Source organism: Mytilus trossulus, chromosome 3 (genome assembly GCF_036588685.1).
Source record: "Mytilus trossulus isolate FHL-02 chromosome 3, PNRI_Mtr1.1.1.hap1, whole genome shotgun sequence".
Lineage (NCBI taxonomy): Eukaryota > Metazoa > Mollusca > Bivalvia > Mytilida > Mytilidae > Mytilus > Mytilus trossulus.
The window spans coordinates 72,449,589-72,468,846 of NC_086375.1; the positions used below are offsets into that span (position 1 = coordinate 72,449,589).

At 30.6% G+C, this 19,258-nt stretch overlaps 1 protein-coding gene across 2 annotated transcripts in view; it reads left to right on the top strand.

The window, feature by feature from the left end:
* Positions 1-431: 431 nt before the first annotated feature.
* LOC134709698 (cytoglobin-1-like) overlaps positions 432-19,258 on the top strand; it is a 28,484-nt gene continuing 9,657 nt past the window's right edge. The window contains exon 1 of one of the 2 annotated variants that reach the window (XM_063569847.1): positions 432-520. In XM_063569847.1, the coding sequence (XP_063425917.1) occupies positions 516-520 (5 nt within the window). In that variant the 5' untranslated portion in view covers positions 432-515. The other variant, XM_063569846.1, reaches the window with a different exon arrangement.

Here is a 19,258-nt window from a genome sequence, read left to right on the forward strand (position 1 = left end):
TCCTTATTTTAGATTTTATGGGACATTTTTTGTGTATATTTGGGGTAAAAGGCTTAAAAGTAAAACTTAAAAATCTTCTGTTGCAATTACTTTCGGGTTAGGTTCAAACTGCTAAATTGTCTGGACAAACATCTCTCCAAAGATGACCCGGAAATTAACAACTGCATGTATAAATTGTTGCCTGCCTGTCATATTGTCCATATTACGATTACGCAATTTTATTCTTTGAATTCTTAGCTGATTTATATACCAATCAACAGGTTTATCAAATCGATAGATTTAAGAGATCAAGACAATTAACTGACTACCATTAAAGCACGTAGAGAAATCTGGCAGAGATTAATTCACTTCCGGAAACTTTATTTGACTTAATTACTGTTTAACTGAACAATGATGAACAGTTCATTTTTATTCATGCATTGAATATAGACATAGTAATTAATTGCATCCATGCACTCATAATCTTATCTTTATGTCGAAGCAGGTAGCAGTAAGAGAAAGTTTCTTGTTACGATATGAGGTATTGAGAGGGACAGTTTTTATTGTATTTATTCGTGTTAATAGTTTACCGCTAATTTATCTGTCAAAATAAATAAACGTAAATGCTTATGCTTTTAAATACACCAGTTTTTATCATGGATCAGATTGATACAACCTGGATTAGTCCTAGCATGTGACTATAATTACAATTTCTCTATAGCAATTGGTTATTTCGAGAAATATAAACGATCTTTAACACGTCACAGAACAATTGCTTTAATGGTTAATTCTGACAATCATATTGCTGCTCTATCTTTGTATTCATGGACTTAATAGAAAAGCTTATACATGTAAAAGGATGTTCTTTGATAAAACAATGTGATCGCACATCTGTCATGTTAAATTCTTTTTTGAAATGTAAAATTTGTTTTCATTTGTGATATTTTAAGAGAGCATTTCGAAAATGGGAAATAAAACACCCGGAAAAACGAAAGTCGGAAAGGAAAACTTGAATATGTATTTAACACCAAGACAGCGTTTACTAGTGCAAGCGAATCTTGACGATTTAAAGGATGATTTGTCTGATCTAGGATTGGTAGTTTTTGTGAGGTTAGTTTCTATCAATTAATTATTAACATGCTTTTTAATCTTTGCAAATGTTTCTTCAGTTTGTCTTTGAATGAAAACAAAAAACGCGTAAAAAAAAATAACGGAATGATGATTAGAGATTCACTTGTAAAGATTGAAAATAGTAAACAAACAAACGAAACAAGTTGAACATCTTATACTCAGATTTTACAATAGTTTTAGATATTTGGATGATATTGTAGCTCTCAATAAAATATTCAGTTTGTACACATAAGAGATTTATCTTTTTGCACTTACTTAATTTAAAGCTTATACTAAAATGGACACAGTCTATTCCATGGTTGTAGTATCTATATCTCTTACGGGAAACGTAACACTAAAATAGATGATTTTCCTATTGTTAATTATCCTTTTTTCGATTGTGATAAAATTGAGAATGGAAATGGGTAATGTGCCAAAGAGACAACAACCCGACCACGGAACAGACAACAGTATAGCTTAATGTTTTCGAATCACTTGTGTATGTATTCATTCATAGAGTTTTTGTATTGGAAATAAACCCATTTTTTCTAAAACCAGTCAATGGCATAATACGGGTTATGATCTTCTCGTAAAATGTATGCTGACGTGTTACTACACCACTAACGGGGGAAAGTGGTTGATTGTCTCACGATGAAGACATGATCTTTTAATCAGATTACCTAAAGTATGGAGCAAGGAATTATGAGCTAACATGTCAGTAGTTCTTTGACACATTCCTTGTTTCCATTCTGTACTCCTAATACTCCAAAACATTGACAATTCTAGCCGGTCGAAACTATTTCAGATAGTTGCATTTTATCTTGTCTCATTGAACATTAGTTTTGCAGATACGCTACAGAGAGGCGTTAGCGCTTGTGAAATTTACGTTTTCTGTTTTAATTCAAACCAAAACTGAAATGACAAAAATACGCTTCGGGCATTTCTTTAAAGTAACTTAGATTACCAATTTCTACTTAACAGTTGTATTACAAATGAAAGCTGCGATAGTCAATATAATGTTCCTACTAATGTGTTGATTTGTTTAGTTTAGGGTAATTAGTTATCGTATTGCATACAACTTTTGACACTGGACATTAAGCAAACATCAATCAATCAATACAAAACAGTTAACGTCTGATTATTAATAATTTTGCAGATGTAATTGTAGTCGAGAGTTCCAAAAAATAGACAGTGTTAGTCTGATGAAAAACACATTATTTTTCAAATGATATATCCAGTGGAAAATATTACCGAAATCGTCAGGACGAACACAAATCACATGCTTAATTCATTTGTTAAGTTCTGCAAGATATGGAGAATATAATGGTAAATTGAAATAGTTGGACCTCTACAAAACAATTGAGACAAAGGATCTTTTGAATATACATATAAGTTGTGGTTACATATGTTTTACGGGTGTTAGTAGCTCATAAGCAGGAAATGATTACTAAGTACCCTTCAAGAATAAAATGAGTTTTGTGTTGTTTGTATTACTAAATTTTTCAGTTGTTTGTTTGTTATAGACGGCTACTTGTTTAATTGTCGATTTTGGTCATTATAAAGTTTCCACTCATGGTTCTCATTGTCCAGGCTTGGTATTGTCCAGCATCCTGCTCGGCGAAACTTGCAATGTTACTACTTGTAGATTAAAAATTCAAATACGATTTTTTTGATGCAATAGTCATTATTAAACCCAAAAAAACCAAATAAATTGTTTTTTAAAACTTAAACTTGAACTGCTTGAAATTTGGAATGCCTTTGCAGATATTTTCTGGTACAATACATTTGACCCCTTTTTTCAATAACATGGTATTTTTTGCTTTCCAATTTGATCAGATTATTTTACTCATATATGGATTTGCTTTGAAAATGACCATCAGATCATTTAACAGTTTTTTCCTATCTATTGTATTGTATGATACATTGGAGTTTAAAACTTGCGCATCGTTTCTTTCGTTGACCAGTATATTAAAATCATAAGAAGAATATTCAACAAATAATGACAGTTTCTTAAGCTTTTACGCAATAACGTTATTACGTTACTTTTATGATTTATCAAAACAAAACTTGAATTTGATAACTTTACTTTATTGTTCGGCACACGTTAAACGTCAATTGAAACGTCAGATAGTGTTAACCTCTGTCTATATATTATTATTTTTTTGGCTTCAGTTTATTTTTGCATATATATTTGAAGTTATATATTTCACGTTTCATCATAATTGAAGAAAAGCTTATAAAATAATTTCTTAAATGTTATTCATGACGTTATATATTCAAAGAGACAACAACCCGACCATAGAACAGACAACAGTAGAAGGTCACCAACGGGTCTTTAAAGCAGCGAGAAATTCCAGCACCCGGAGGCGTCCTTCAGCTGGCCCCTAAACAAATATATATACTTATGCAGTAATAATGAACGCCATACTAAACTCCATAATGTACACAAGAAACTCAAATTAAAAATCATAAAAGGCTAACAAAGGTCAGAGGCTCCTTAATTGGGACAGGCCGGAAAATGCGGCGGGGTTAAACATGTTTATGAGATCTCAACCCTCCCTCTATACTTCTATACAATTGAGAAAAGTAAAAGCATAACAATACGCACATTAAAATTCAGTTCAACAGAAGTCCGAGTCTGATTCAGAAGATGTAACCAAAGAAAAAAGACAAAATGACAATAATACATAAATAACAGCAGACTACTAGCAGTTTACTGACATGCCAGCTCCAGACTTCAATTAAACTGATTGAAAGATGATGTCTTTATCATATGAATATCAGACACAATCATTCCCGTTAGGGGTTTAGTATCATACCATCGTAACATATGTGAGAAGAACATATTAATCCGTGTAATGCCAACAACTGTTTTTTTTTTAATTGATGTGTTTAGTTCCGATGCAAAGACCCTATCATTGAATCAATATTAACGCCAAAATATGCAATCTTTAATGACCTGACAACTGTATCGTATTTATATCCCTTCTTAATAAGTCTACTAAGTATTTTAATGTTTTGTTAGCTTCTGAGGTGAATGCTGACATTTTTTAGCTTTATAAAGAATATTTCCTTAAGAAATTGGATGTAAAATACCTTAACGCATAAGAAGTCTGCATGTTGAGCTATATTTTCGAATGGTGCTCTTAATCCGATGGTACAATTTAGCCGTTGATATCACAAACTAGTAAATGTTTTGACTAGTTTGTGATATCGAAAACCCGGGTGTAATAATATTTCAGTACTACCGTTTATTTAGTTAAAATCTAAAACATTGTTGTCTGCTCCATGGTCGGGTTGTTGTCACTTTGACACATTCCCCATATCCTTTCTCAATTTTAATCCATACACGAGCGAATCGTACAAGTTGAAATATATAAACACCGTAAGATGGTGACAAGGGAATGTCACCATCTAAAAATGGATAATTAACGTAAGGAAAGGAAAAATCATCTCTTTTATCATACATTTTAGTATTCAGCTTTCCGTTAATGATATAGATATCATGACCGAGGAACGGGCAGTGGTCATTATTAGCATTAGCTTTATTTAAAGTAAGTATAACAGGATATTTGTTTTAGTATTTATACTGAAGTCGTCCTTATTGATAGTCAAAATATCATCCAAATATCTAAAAGTATTATTAAATTTGTTTATCAGATGTTGTTTCGATTGGTCTTTGCTGATTTTTGTCATAAATTGTAACTCATAGCAATACAAAAACAAGTATTCATTATATTGTAGTTTTAGTTTTAGTTTGAATATCTTCCAGCAACTGACAATATGCATTTCATTATTATATACATACATATATATTAATTAATTGTTTCATGGGAGTGATTTGGTGTTTACAGGAAACATATGATTTTCTGCGTACAATTTACATTTATAATCACTTTATTATTCGGTCAATTCGCTCAGTTTTTATGAAAGAATGTGTAATTAATTCGACCGAATTACAGATTAAATCTAAGTTGATAAAAAATATATATGAAAAAAAGCTTCGAAGAATCTTGTTTGCATTGTTGTCAAAAGTATTTTGTTTTGCTTTTCGGTTCATTTTAATCGTAAGTGCAAACATTGTTTTGTTTGCAAATGGTTTTATTGGTATGCAGGCAGATAATTTATAGTTAAGGGTTGGTCCTTGTTTTTGTAGAACTTTTATTATTTGAAGCATCAAGTACCTGTATTTTCGGATATGCATACCTCGGACGAAGGAGTACAGTAAATAGAAACAATTTATTATCCACTTGTAAACAAAGTTCATGAAATAATGCGTTTCTTTTATTATTTTCGACAATGGTAGACTGGTTAACAGTGTTGACAGTTTACAGGTTTAATAAGTTGACGTGTGGCGTACGCATCAATACAATAAACAAATATTTAAAGAAAATCTTCGAAATTAAGTGTCAACTTTTGTCATCATCTTGGACAAAATAAATGTGACCGCTTTGTTCAATATCAATAAGTCTCTGTTATTGTATAGAAAGGTATATACTATGAAAATTAGAGCGCGGGGCTTTGCCCCAAGCTCTTATTTTCATAGTATATACCTTTCTATACAATATCCAATTTAGCACATATTCACAACTTGAGTAATCCTGTAATTAGTCTATTGACATGTTTTGGCTGAATTGGATGTAGCTCATTTACGTAGTTTTGTATATATACTCACTATAATATCATTGTACAAATGGGATTTCAAAAGGCCCTTGACTTTATAATGTAAAGAAGGTAGCTGCTGGTGTAAGTATGTTTATTGATATAAAGCGTTGTTTTTCTATACATGTACTTATTTACATGGTAAGATGACAAAATGAATTCACCAAGAGCAGACAATTCTTAAATTGCAGTGAAAGCTTTACATTCTTAAAAACATTTTTTTTAAAATTCAAATAAAACCTAAAACTATCTTGAAAATGCTTTTGAATGAGTACAAACAGTTGGATCCCCCTCCTACATCTTTGGTTGAAATACCTTTTAAAAATGGCTGGATCTGCCCCTGGTATGTACCCATAGGTAGTCTAGTGGATAGTTTATATGCATGGAATATTTGTCACTGGACATTAGGCAACCAATTATCGACCAATTTATGACTAAATATATCAAATTGCTTTATTAATAATTTCCCTTCAAAAGATTCATGGTTGACTCTTTTTGTGTACACAGTAATTGCATGGAAGATAAAGGATTACAAATTTTAGATTGAGTTATACTTTGATCAAGGTATAAAGCACCATAATTATTACTCTTTATTTTAATGAAAGAAACTTTTGTAATTGTGAAAACAAAATTTAGATCAAAAGATTGATTAGTAGGAATCTGTTTGAAAACTAATTACAAACTATTTAGTTAAATTTGGAACACAGAATTTATTTCAAAATAGCCAGTAGCAATTTTTGTTCTAATATCTTGATTACAATACAATGACATCTTACCCTTGTGGTCATTCATGCGTAGTTACTTAGTACACGGAAAAAGTATGTACTATGAAAATTAGAAGGCAAATTTAAGCAATTTGATTGGACGAGAAGTTGTAAGTATGTGCTAATATTGTATTAATTCATTTTCCAATTTCGTCAGATTATTTTACTCATATTTGCATTTGTTTTGCAAATGAATGTTTTTTGTCTGACTTTACGACAGTTTTTCCTGTTTTTTTTTATATTTGATGATAAATCGAAATTTAAACATGTGTATCGTTACTTTTGTTGATCAGTATATTTAAAATCATAAGTAAATTAATCAATAAATGATGACAGTTGCTTAAGCTTTTACGCATGTTAAGTAAGTTATTACGTGACTTTTATGATTGCGTAACACAAAAGTTAAATTTGTTTTGTTCAGCCTACGTTGAACGTCATTTGAAACATCAGGCAGGGTTAACCTCTGTTCAAGTGTATATACTATTATAATTTCTGACTTCAGTTTATTTTTGAATATTAACATTTTACTATAATTGAGGACAAACTCATAAAACAATTTCTTAAATGTTACTCATGACTTTATATATTCAATGTATTGTAGTTTAAGTTTTAGTTTGAATATCTTCCAGCAACTTTCAATATGCATTACATTATTATATACATACATATAGTAATTAATTGTTTTATGGGAGTGATTTGGTGTTTATAGGAAACACATTTTCTGCGTACAATTTACAGTTATAATTAATTTATTTTTCGGTCAATTTGCTCAGCTTTTATGAAAGGATATGTTATTCTTTTGGCGCAATTTCAAATTACTTTTAATATGATAAAACATATTTGAAATAGACTTTGGATTAACCATCTTGTTTGCATTGTTGTCAAAAGTAACATTTGGTTTTGTTTTTCAGTTCCTTATCATCCTATAATCGTAAGGTGCAAACATTGTTTTGTTTGCAAATGCTTTTATTGGTATGCAGGCAGATTAGTTATAGTTAAGGGTTGATCCTTGTTTTTGTAGATTTGTTTTATTATTTGAAGTATCAAGTACCTGTCTGCATTCCTTGGACGAAGGCGTACAGTAAATAGAAACAATTTATTATCGACTTGTTTAAACAATTCAAGGAATAATGCGTTTCTTTTATTATTTTCGATAATGTTAGACTGGTTAACAGTGTTGAAAGTTTACAAGGCCAACAAGTTGACGTGTGTCGTAAGCATGCATACATATCTAAAAACAATTATAAATACAATATCTTGTAAGTGTTTATGATTTTAAGCAGGGCTATTTACGATTATGGTAATAGCTCACGAATTCTTAGAAAGTTAGGAATATGTACGATATATCAAACGCTTGTAAACAGGGGAAAAGAAGTGAACATTTTATTTCCTTTACTTTCAGTGATTATCTTATATTCAATGAAATGTTCTGTGAAATTCTCACTATACTTTTTGACATGATGCAACTTGACTTTCGGGGAAAATTTCATTATTTTAATCAAAAATAATTTATGCACATTATTTAAAGAAAAATGCCAATTTGATAAAGGCTTTCCCGTTTGAATGGTTTTACACTAGTAATTTTGGTGCCCTGTTTAGCTTTTTGTTCGATGTGAACCAAGGCTCCGTGTTGAAGGCCGCACATAAACCTATAATGGTTTACCTTACTAAATTGTTATTTGGATGGAGAGTTGTCTCATTGGCACTCACAACACATCGTCTTATATCTATTACATGGAAAAAAATGGTGGTATTATTCTTTACACCCTGTCAATTCATCGACCATTCAAAGAATGTATGTCGTCCGATGATACCAACCCTGTCAATTCATCGACCATTCAAAGAATGTATGTCGTCCGATGATACCAACCCTGTCAATTCATCGACCATTCAAAGAATGTATGTCGTCCGATGATACCAACCCTGTCAATTCATCGACCATTCAAAGAATGTATGTCGTGCGATGATACCAACCCTGTCAATTCATCGACCATTCAATGAATGTATGTCGTCCGAGGATACCAACCCTGTCAATTCATCGACCATTCAAAGAATGTATGTCTTCCGATGATACCAACCCTGTTTAACAAGTCTAAAACGTTTGTAGAACTAAGTACAGTGTGTACAACATTTACCTGCATAAAATGTTTACCTGTTTTATCGGCTTCACATCTCAAAATTTTTGAAATCACAAGCAAAAAATGATTGTTTCGTCATAAGTTAATTAGGGGGGAAATAAGCTCAGTAGTAGTTTAGTCAAAGATTATGGGTTTTGTACCCTTTAACGTTCAATGAGGATTCAGTTCACCCAACTACTGTAGTTGCAAGACGGAATTACCATACATCAGTTTTTGTAATCGATGTGAAGTTTAGTTACTAGAATTACCCAATTTGTTATACATAAAATACTTTTAAGTAAAATGTTAATTGAAAGAACAACTGCATTGTAGTATTATATATTAGTATTTATTGATGTCAAATTTTGATTTTACAGTATCATATTGATTAGCCTGAAAATCCGTTGTCTAAATAGGTATATTAGTAACTATAACAACAGATTTATATCAGTTTAGTATTCTAAATAGATAATTCTGATTCCATTACCAAGGCTGAATTTTGTCTGAATGAAAATACCATTTGAATAAATAAAAAACAAAAAAATATATGGTTGTGCGTAATTTTCCATATAAAACTTACTTAGATGTAACACAGTGCATAATCATTATTAAAATGGTGTTCATTTTAAGCTTAGAGGACGTCATTGAATGGCGTACTGAATTTATTTATTGTCTGAGATAATCGCGATTGTCATTGAATATCGATAGCAATAGCGTTCGCATGAAAGCAAAGAGTAATATATTGACTGGATTGGTTTGGACACACTTGAATTGGACTGGTCTGGACATGACATGAGACTGGAATGGACTTGATTGTAGACTGGATGTAGACACGTCCGGTCAGAATGGGAATGTTCAATATAATTCTCTGCGCGTTTAGAAGCCTTGTCACAACTCTTTAGTGACCATATGCAATGCATCATTTCGGTCCCTATCCTATAAACCGTCATTTTTCAGTTGCAGTCCAAATTCCCACCTTTACTCTGGACTGCCTCTATCACGGAACATGCCTATTTCACTTATCATTAATTTGTTCTTGTCGAGAACATGCTTGAAATAATTGCAACTGGATGTAAACTAACCAACAATCACCAATCAATACACTTAATTTTAACTGTGGCAGGAGAGGGGAGGATTGAGCGTCCACAAATATGTCTAACCTAGTCATTTCTTCATGTCTTGTAGTAGGCAGATAGGATGATAGTAAAACTAGTTGTTGGTTGTTGTCTGTCATAGTTGTTTCTGGTAAGTGTTGTAGAATAAAACAGACCATTGGATTACTCATTTGAATTGCTTCATATCTTGTCATTTCGATCTTTTTAACAGCTTACCGTGGTATGCGGGCTTTACTCAGTGTTCGACCGTACGACAACCAGTATTGGTGTGTAGTTGTCTCGGTGGCAATCATACCACATCTCCAGATTTTAATATTTTTATTTCATGCTTAGTATTTAAAATCTGGATCATATTTTATTATGATAAAGTTAAAGATAAAAAAATCATCCTGTTTTTCATAAATGAAAGATAACAAAACATGACAAAATAACATTAATTTTACTAAATACTAAAACATATTCATTGTAACCTGGACTTTTATTTATTATTCTTATTAATGACTTTACAGTGTGTCTGAGGACATTTTTCGTTTTTCAGAAATAATTATGAAATGCAAATACTTTTAATAATACTTTTATTGGGTTATTGCACGACGTCATCATCGAGAAGTTAGGTCAACATAGATAAAGAACGATGTTTGATCGGAACAGTTTATCTAACAGTCAATGTATATATTCCTGATGTTGAAATTGGTAATACGTTAAATAGTCGTAAACCCAACAACACAATATATGATTTGAACATTTGATAATATCACAGCTTCTGTGTTTATATAACGGACCTTCGCCTATCTCTTAGATAAGGAAAACAAATTGGTATCTGGCTGTCTCCTCATATTTTCTGTTCTTAGAGAAAATAATGTTGAAATAGCAGATAACGATCGGTCTAGATCTTTAATGAAATGCTCAAAGGAGTAGGTCCGGGAAGTGCCTATTTTGGCCTCAAGTTTCAAGTTCATCTGACAAAAGATTTTGGATGAGTTTATTTAAAACACTTAAATGTCAATTTCAATTATTTTTTGTGAAGATTTTAACTGATTCACTCATTAAAAACGCTTCGATTCTAGCTAAAATATACCAAAAATCTATCAAATATGCCAGAAACTGTCCCTGTTCATATGTTTTTTGCCAAAAAATGAAAGTGGCCGAATCCATGTTCATCCTGGATCTTTATATATGTTATGTTTTATCATTAAACACAACTTACATTTAAATATCAAGAATGAACACGAATGCAGCCAATTTCTTTTTCGACGGAAACCGTCTAAATTTTTACTAAAATGTTGAAATTGTGAAGATTTCAGTAATTTAGCATGACTTATTGATGCAAGTACCCGATATATGTGCATTGTACTGCCAAAACAGCCCATATTTATTTAGCAGAGGCATTATACCTTCCAAAAAATAACTAAAAGTTTACATGTAAACAATTTTATAAAACTGCTATATTTTGGGGTCAAAAAGGGGTCTTACTGAACCTACTCCTTTCAAAATAAGTATGTAGTTCATGTGTAAGACTTTTCATGTTAATTTTGAAAACTGTGTGTTTTTGCATATTTATGGCTGCAAACAACAGAATGATTTTGTTTTTTTCGTAGTTTGCCATAACAGGGAGATAAATCTAGATAAAGTAATTTTTTTAATAAAATGTGTTATGAATTTACATATTTACATTATGTAACATTAAAACAAGTCCGGTGAACCAATTGTTTTCTTTTTCTTATCATTATAGGTAGATCTTTTTATTTGGTTTTTCGTGTACATTCTACACTAAATCTTACATTTTGCAACCTGTAGTAATAAAAAAAAATCTATCTTAACAATCATAATGTAGAAAATGTGATACAATTGCCAATAAGACAACTGACTAGTATTAAAGGACACCGTGCGGCCTTAAACAACATAAATTAATGCCTTTTATAGTACACGAATATAAAATTAAGCATACATATTATTTCAAAAATGTTTCTTTTTTGTTTGTTTTGTTCTATCTTTAACCTCTGAAAAAAAGCTTCTGACATTATCTTAGGTTGACATACATTGCATATCCTTGCATTTGATAAATATTTCAAAGAAAGAAAATTAGTAACTTTTACGACAATATATCAAATTTATGTAAGTTTCAAGACAATCGGTTATAAATTTATGTTCTAGACAACATTTAACTTTTACTAGTACTAAATCTTGACTTACAGACTAAACAAAACAGGTTATTTGTGTCGTATATCATACGTAAGAGAACATAAAGTAAAAAACGGAATGTAACTTGATTTTCATTATTCTATGATATCTAAATACGATATTTAAAACTATAAAACCTCTGTAATATCCACTGATGGACTGAAGCGTTTTAGATTTCACAAAAAAAATACAAATTGATCACAAGCAAAACTACTTACTCTTACAATAAATTTCTCTTCACTCCGTAGAGCTAGGTTTAAGAAATATTTGTGTAATAAAACATGGCATTAATGATTCTTCATCTTGCTATCTTAAAAGAGGATAAAACTAGCATATCAATTTTATTACGAGATAAATATCGTTTGTATTCTTTGTAATGACTGAAAATCTGGTTGAAATTAATGAAGGGTTATAAGCTTTCCTCCGCTCTACTGCTATTGATAATGTAGTGCAATCATATAAAATGCTTCATATGTTTTGAAATTATTGTCAATATAGTAAACAAGAAAACAGTTATTGCTCAATCTTTCTGCATGTTGCATTACAATTTACCAGTATTTTAATTTTCAATATACATTGTACTTCTCGAATTTCCGTTAAGCTTTTATGATCTCTTCAATATTTGAAATCTTTCATAATAAAATGAATCTATCGGCAAAATATGAAATTTTATTTTACAAAAGAAGAATTTATCTGTGACGTTTTTGCTATTTTTCTAAGGTTACTAGAACATATTTTTATCTTATTTATCCTAGTCTTTTTATTTTTCAAACTTAGAATGTCATTTATTTTCCAATTGTCAGTGATCACCTTTTTCTATTATCGATTTGGACATCGATTTTGTAAGAATTAATACTGGACCAGCAACACATAAAGACCCCATGTATCAATATTTTCACCATTATGACTATAAACTATTTTCTTCTGATCTTAGAACCAACATACATCTCCTGAATATTTCAAAATTTCTATGAAATGTCGCGTCTCCCAAAATCTCGAATGAATAAGAGTTTAATCAAGTCTTAGAGCTTTAAAACTATCATTGACTCTCTTATCACAAAGGAGTACAATAGTGTAAAATTTACACGCTGCAATTGTGCAAAATTTACTTTAAAAATGAAATATCATAAAAGTAAAACAATAGGTTAATGTTTTTACACAATATATGCCACCAAAGTGTATGAGCATTTGTAAATAAATCTAACAGAGATTACCACAGATCTGCTGCTGCCAGTAATATATTCAATTAAAAGAAATAGAAATTATCCAATTAGATCAACATTAATCCCTTACGGATGTACCTATGTCAGATTTGTGAATGTTTATCAAATTTTCGTACTCCTTTGTTTATTTCTCTACGATACAGGGTAACATATTTCGTTCTATATCATCCACTTTCCTTTTCTTAAAAGACTTCACCAGTTCACAAAAAGTCATTACCAAACATTCTAGATTTTTTCTTACTAATTTAGACCCAAATAAGACCAATGCTAAATCAATTCAAAAGTATTAGTCCGATTCAGCGTTTTCCCGCCATTTAATAAAAAATCAAATGTATATCAAAATCAGTTCCATATAACCTAGCATTTTTATTTAAGCCTATTTTGTTCTTTAAGTTCTTTTGACTTATATTATCAATTCTAAATGCTAGATAGTTTTAACCACCAGTGATTATTTAGGAGAAAAATATGATACATAAACACACAATCCGGTTATTTCATAGATTTCCAACTGGAGAACCGACGTCTAAAAACCCATATTTCATAGATTTGGGGGTTTTAACTATAAGGGGGCAGACATAACTGATTTTGTCATTAAAAGTTCGCATTGTTTTGAAACAGAACTTTAGCTGAGCATAAGTTGTTATCTCTGTCTGTATACTCTTTAGATGTTTTCAATTTTGGCTTAACATATTTTAAGTAATTAGACGAAGAAAATCAAACAACAAGCACTCTTAACATTTCAACTTTCGAATCGATTTCATTATAATAACAAGTAAATTACAAAGTGTTTATTTTTTGTACTAAAATAGTTTTACCATGTTTTACACTTAACCATTAAAACTAAATAAAAGTGATGAAACAGGTCTTCCAACATTCTGTAAAACAGATGTTGACATATATTCCCTCTAAAGATATATGTACCACTCAATGAGAGCAGAATACAAGTCAAATGTACAAACAAATTATATAATACTGATTAACAAATGCAGATTGAAACCATGCAGGCATCTGATAAAACAATGAAGTTTGCAAAACTGAATTAACTTCAATCTGTAAAGGATAGAAAACATAAGTTCGACATTACTGACGGAAAGATATAAACGTTGATGCGATCTTGTAAATTAAGTTAGGAAAAACAAATCAAACTTTTTTTCCGAATACCAATTTTATTTACTACTGCAATTATTATGTCGATTTCTTTATCTATATTCTCAGTTAACGTTAGTTAAGATAGTTAGACCTGGTAGTTTATACGAATTTAATTATCATTAATAATCAAATTATTTCGGTGTGAAGACTCGGCAATCAAACATTCTTGAAAGCGTAACGTTAAGCACAGAGTTTCCTTTTGGAAAAATATTATGTTAGAGGTAATAAAGATAGGTAACACGATAGTAGTTTTTTAGTTTGAAAAATTAATTTCATTCTATACTTTGTCATATAATGGCAAATCTATCACATGTTTCAATGAGTTTTTGTCAATTGAAAATTGCCATTGTGAATTCCTTTTCTTACATCTTCATAAAGACAAAAGTTAGACTCTCGTTATGTCTTGTGGTGAATATTTTTTTTAATATACTTTATATGGGCAGAATTCCTTCAGACACTAGTCAAAAACTAGAATATCAATAAAGCCATGTTAAATATTTAGATTACAAATTTAGATATATCAATGATGTTTTATGGGGTTCTATTAATATATCCACTAAAACTTGAAATTAAAGAAACAGCATACACGGCTTTCCCTATCTCATTTTTAGACTTATACCTCGAGTTTGACACACACAGTCATCTGAGTACCAGAATCTTTGACAACTAAGACGATTTTGAATTTGCAGTTACCATTTTTTACCACCTTAGTAGCAATATACCAACTTTGTCTACATATGGGATATACATTTCCTAACTTGTTGGTATTCAAGAGCTTGCATCTTCTACTCCAGACTTTGAAAAATGTTACCAATGTATGAGCAGATAGTTGATGAACCAGGGGTATGTCTCGTCTTTTTTCTAAATAAAAACCATCAGAAGGTACCAAGACATTGGGGATTTCTTCCGCTTCTTAATTAGCAAATAAAATTGGTTATCTGCATTACATAAAGGTTATTCTTGTTTCATAAATCTAATAGAATGTTAGTCCTTCAAGCTAATATTTTCTATTAGGCAAAGGAGTGTAATAATGTTTCTTAAAGACATTTTGGTTGAACTAAATTGTTAACACGTGGACTCCGAAGATAAAAACACCTAAATAAACTGTGACGTAAAATGTCATTTCAAAGTAACCAATCGCTTGAAACAGAAGTAGGATAGCACAAGATGATACATGCGTATGTGCTTGCTCCGGTTTGTCTGCACACAATCCTTTAAAAAAACTTATTTGCAGTTGCTGTTGTTTGTTTTGTTCCTTTCAATAAATGACGAAAGCAAATATTGGTTAGCATCTTTTAAATGCATTCACAGCTTGTCTAGATTTAGATCCACATATAATATTGGCATGTCTCTGGGTAATTTTCAGATTTACACGTTACTGTTGTTTAAACTTTAAATTTGTTTATAGTTTGAGACCTAGGTCAACCTAGCTAACAGTTGTTGTATCATTGTTTTGTTTGTATGCTGTCTTATCGACGCATCAAAATCTGTATATTCATCAAAATAATCAGGCGAAAGAAGATAGGAAGATGAATTTGCTACAAATACAAATATCAGATATACAAAACAGTTACTTGTCTGTTACAAGTTATTAAAAAAAGACAAAAATGGAGAGAGAAAATAGTAACTTAACAACCAATCTCCCCTTAATCACAAACATATGTTTGTTGATTGTTCTGATAATTGATAAACATATCATTTTAGTCTTAATCCGAGAAGTGTTGCATTTACTTTTGACAAAAACGTAAAGACTGACATTCACTCCTTAGTCTCAATAGATACCAGTACGTAATAGAAAATAAAAAAAATGAAACAACTCATTTACCATATCAAAAGACAATAATAAAATTGAATTTCCATAATTGATTACCCCAAAATTTAGATGTTAATATACCCATTTAATGCTGTTTAACCTAAACCTGAAAATCAATGAGGGAGATCTTTTTCATTCAGCAACTCCTAATTTCAGTAAAGTTTTGCTCCGTATGCATTTGTCTCAAGACAAATAAAGATGTTCGTATAATGTATCGAAAGTTTCCTTAGCAGTCTATAAAAAAACATCTCCTTTTGCCATTATTATTTCTATCACTTTAACACTATTCTACATAAAAGATAGATGTTCCACGATTGTCCAAAATAGTAAAACTAATACTTATACAAGTAGTAAGAAGTATAAGATACCAAAATTTGAAACTAGCAGTTTTAAATGAGGAGCTAGTAACGTTAACCACAAAGTTTTATCCTCAAAAGTCTGTTGAAAAAAATCATAAAAGATATTAGGCTTATAATTTTGTACGCCAGACGCGTTTCGTCTTCATTAGACTTAGTGACGCTCGAATAAAACCAGATAATAGGCCAAAAGTTTAAAAGTAAGGATAATTTAAAATTCTGAAAGGTTTTGTCGAATACAGCTAAGGTTAATAAAAGCTAGTTTAAAGCGACGTATACATAGTTTATGTACTCCTAGACTAGATTTTCACTCAGTACAACTCACGTCATAAGCTTTCTGAGAATGGCATGATCATGTGGAATTCCAAAATATAAGTATCGACCGGTTGCAAGAACAAAGGTGTTTCATTAGTGAAAAACAATTAGAACATACTCACCCCTTCTCGTCCAATGAAAAGTCAGTTTTTTGCCCTCTAATTTTCATAGTACATGGTTTTCCATGCACTATGAAATGCTATACATGAATGACTTTTCATTGTCATTTAATTATGAAAGTGAACTCTTAATAACTGCACTAATGAAGTGTACAAGCGCCTGAGGCATTTTCCCTTGGAAAACAGCCTACTGATTAAAGATCAAAGAGCAAACATTAAAACAAATTATTTTGAATTTTGCAAATTTTCCAGACTTTTCTAATGGTAAACATAATATAGAATAAACAAAAACAATGGGAGTAAGGATGAAGGTAACATAATTCTTATATGTTATAAACCGAGCATTTGAAGTATTTTTTTTTCTTTCAAGAAAACAATTTCAGACTGCTCATATATAAAGCAAAGGATTTTTGTTTATGGAGAAACACAATACATACTAAGTTATCAATAAAAAAAAGTAAGCATTTAACGTTGAATGGTCTGAATTCAAATGCTTATACAGAGTTTTATATGTATAAAAAAACTCAAATTTTAAAAAGGGGATTTTTATAACATTATGCTGCTTTTTTTTAAAATAAAAAAATCTTAAACTTTATTAGTATTAAATTTTACCTGAAGCAGAAGAAAAACAATTTATCCATTCGGTCCTCACTATGTCAGTGCTATTTCATTCCATCCATTGAAATGATTACCTATGTTTTACATTTGGTTCATTATAAAATTTGAACTCTTTTCAAGGTTTGAATATTACAATGGGAAAGAATAATTTTGTAAGGTCACTCGAAAGTGTGAATATGTTCTAAATTGGTCAGACAATACTTGGTCATGTTTTATGAAGTTTTAAGCCCTCGGCTTCGCCTTGGGCTTAAATCTTCATAAAACATGACCAAGTATTGTCTAACCTATAATTATTGTTATATTTTAAATGTAGTAACTACTATATTACCATAAAAAAAAAAGAGTAACTGGTTAGCAAGTATAAAGATCAGAAGATTTCAAATATTTGTATGACTTTATAATTGTTTTCTACAAAACATATATCAGGCTACTTCAATACCAGATGTACCTGTTAAATCTTTCAAATGCATACACATAAAACATATCAAGTAGGTAACTAAAGTTAATGTTAATAATACGGAAGTTTACTGTCTGACTTTTTAAAATACATGATAATGCCAATCTGCAGTTCCAGATTTTAAAAATCTTTTTTCACATGCAAATAGTGTTTCTATACTTAATCAAATCTTGTAATTGTCAACATTTGTAGCCTTTGCCAATAAACTTTATGTGAAGGCATGGTTAAGGGTCGCGTGACAGGAAAACATAACAAATCTTGTTGTAATTTTCTCGCTGTTGTTGGTAATTTATTCTGTGTAAGAAATAATTCGAAGAAACGCAAGGAAAGAAATATGTCAAAAACAGTCATTCTGACGACGGAACATAAACAATGTAAGAAATTCAGAAGTAAACACATCAGCTTTTATAGACTTAATATGAATATGACTGATTCTGCACTATACAATGTTATGTTATGACTATATAATTTCTTAGTTTAATAATAGGAAAATGCGTTATCCATATTTGCTCTTGGGCGAACACATGAAATATAACAGATGTTGGATTTAATGAACATCGTAGTCTATGTCACTCAATTGGATTTGGCAATGTTTAATGGATGACATAATAATTATATAACACTCTACAAATGCTAAAAGATTGTTTTAGTTAATCTGAAACACTGGTTTCAAGATAAGTTTGTGAAATATATTTTGAATTTCCATTATATGCTGTGAATTAATTGTATTTAGTATCGTAGAATTGATGTAAATAGAAAGCATTTCTGTCAACTCTTGAAAGCTTATTTTGTTCGTTGTACAACTCTTTAATAAAGTATGGATAGAGTTTATTTAAGGAATCAAATACTTTAGAACATGTTCTGTTAAAGTATCAGATAGAAAGACAAACAACACTGGTAATCTGATGTTGTTATTTGGTTGAGGCATATGAAGGCTGCAAAGAACACGTCAAACACATTAACACTGAACGTAGAGATCGCCTTTGAAAACCACAAGGCTCTCACTATGTCTTCTCACTTAAATAAGAAACTTTGATTTTTTGGTTTATATCTGTATACAGCAAATATTTAACAACACACAGTTGTTATCTGCTGACTTTAAAGTGTTCTTACTATGTTTTTATGGGAAAGAAACTCATCATAAAAACCAGGATTGAAATTTTTTATTTGCAACAGATGCATTGCCATTAAAGCGGGAGGTTTGACATGCCACAAAACCAGGTTCAACTCACTTTTTTTCTTCTTAAATCTCCTGTACCAAGTCAGGAAAATGACCATTG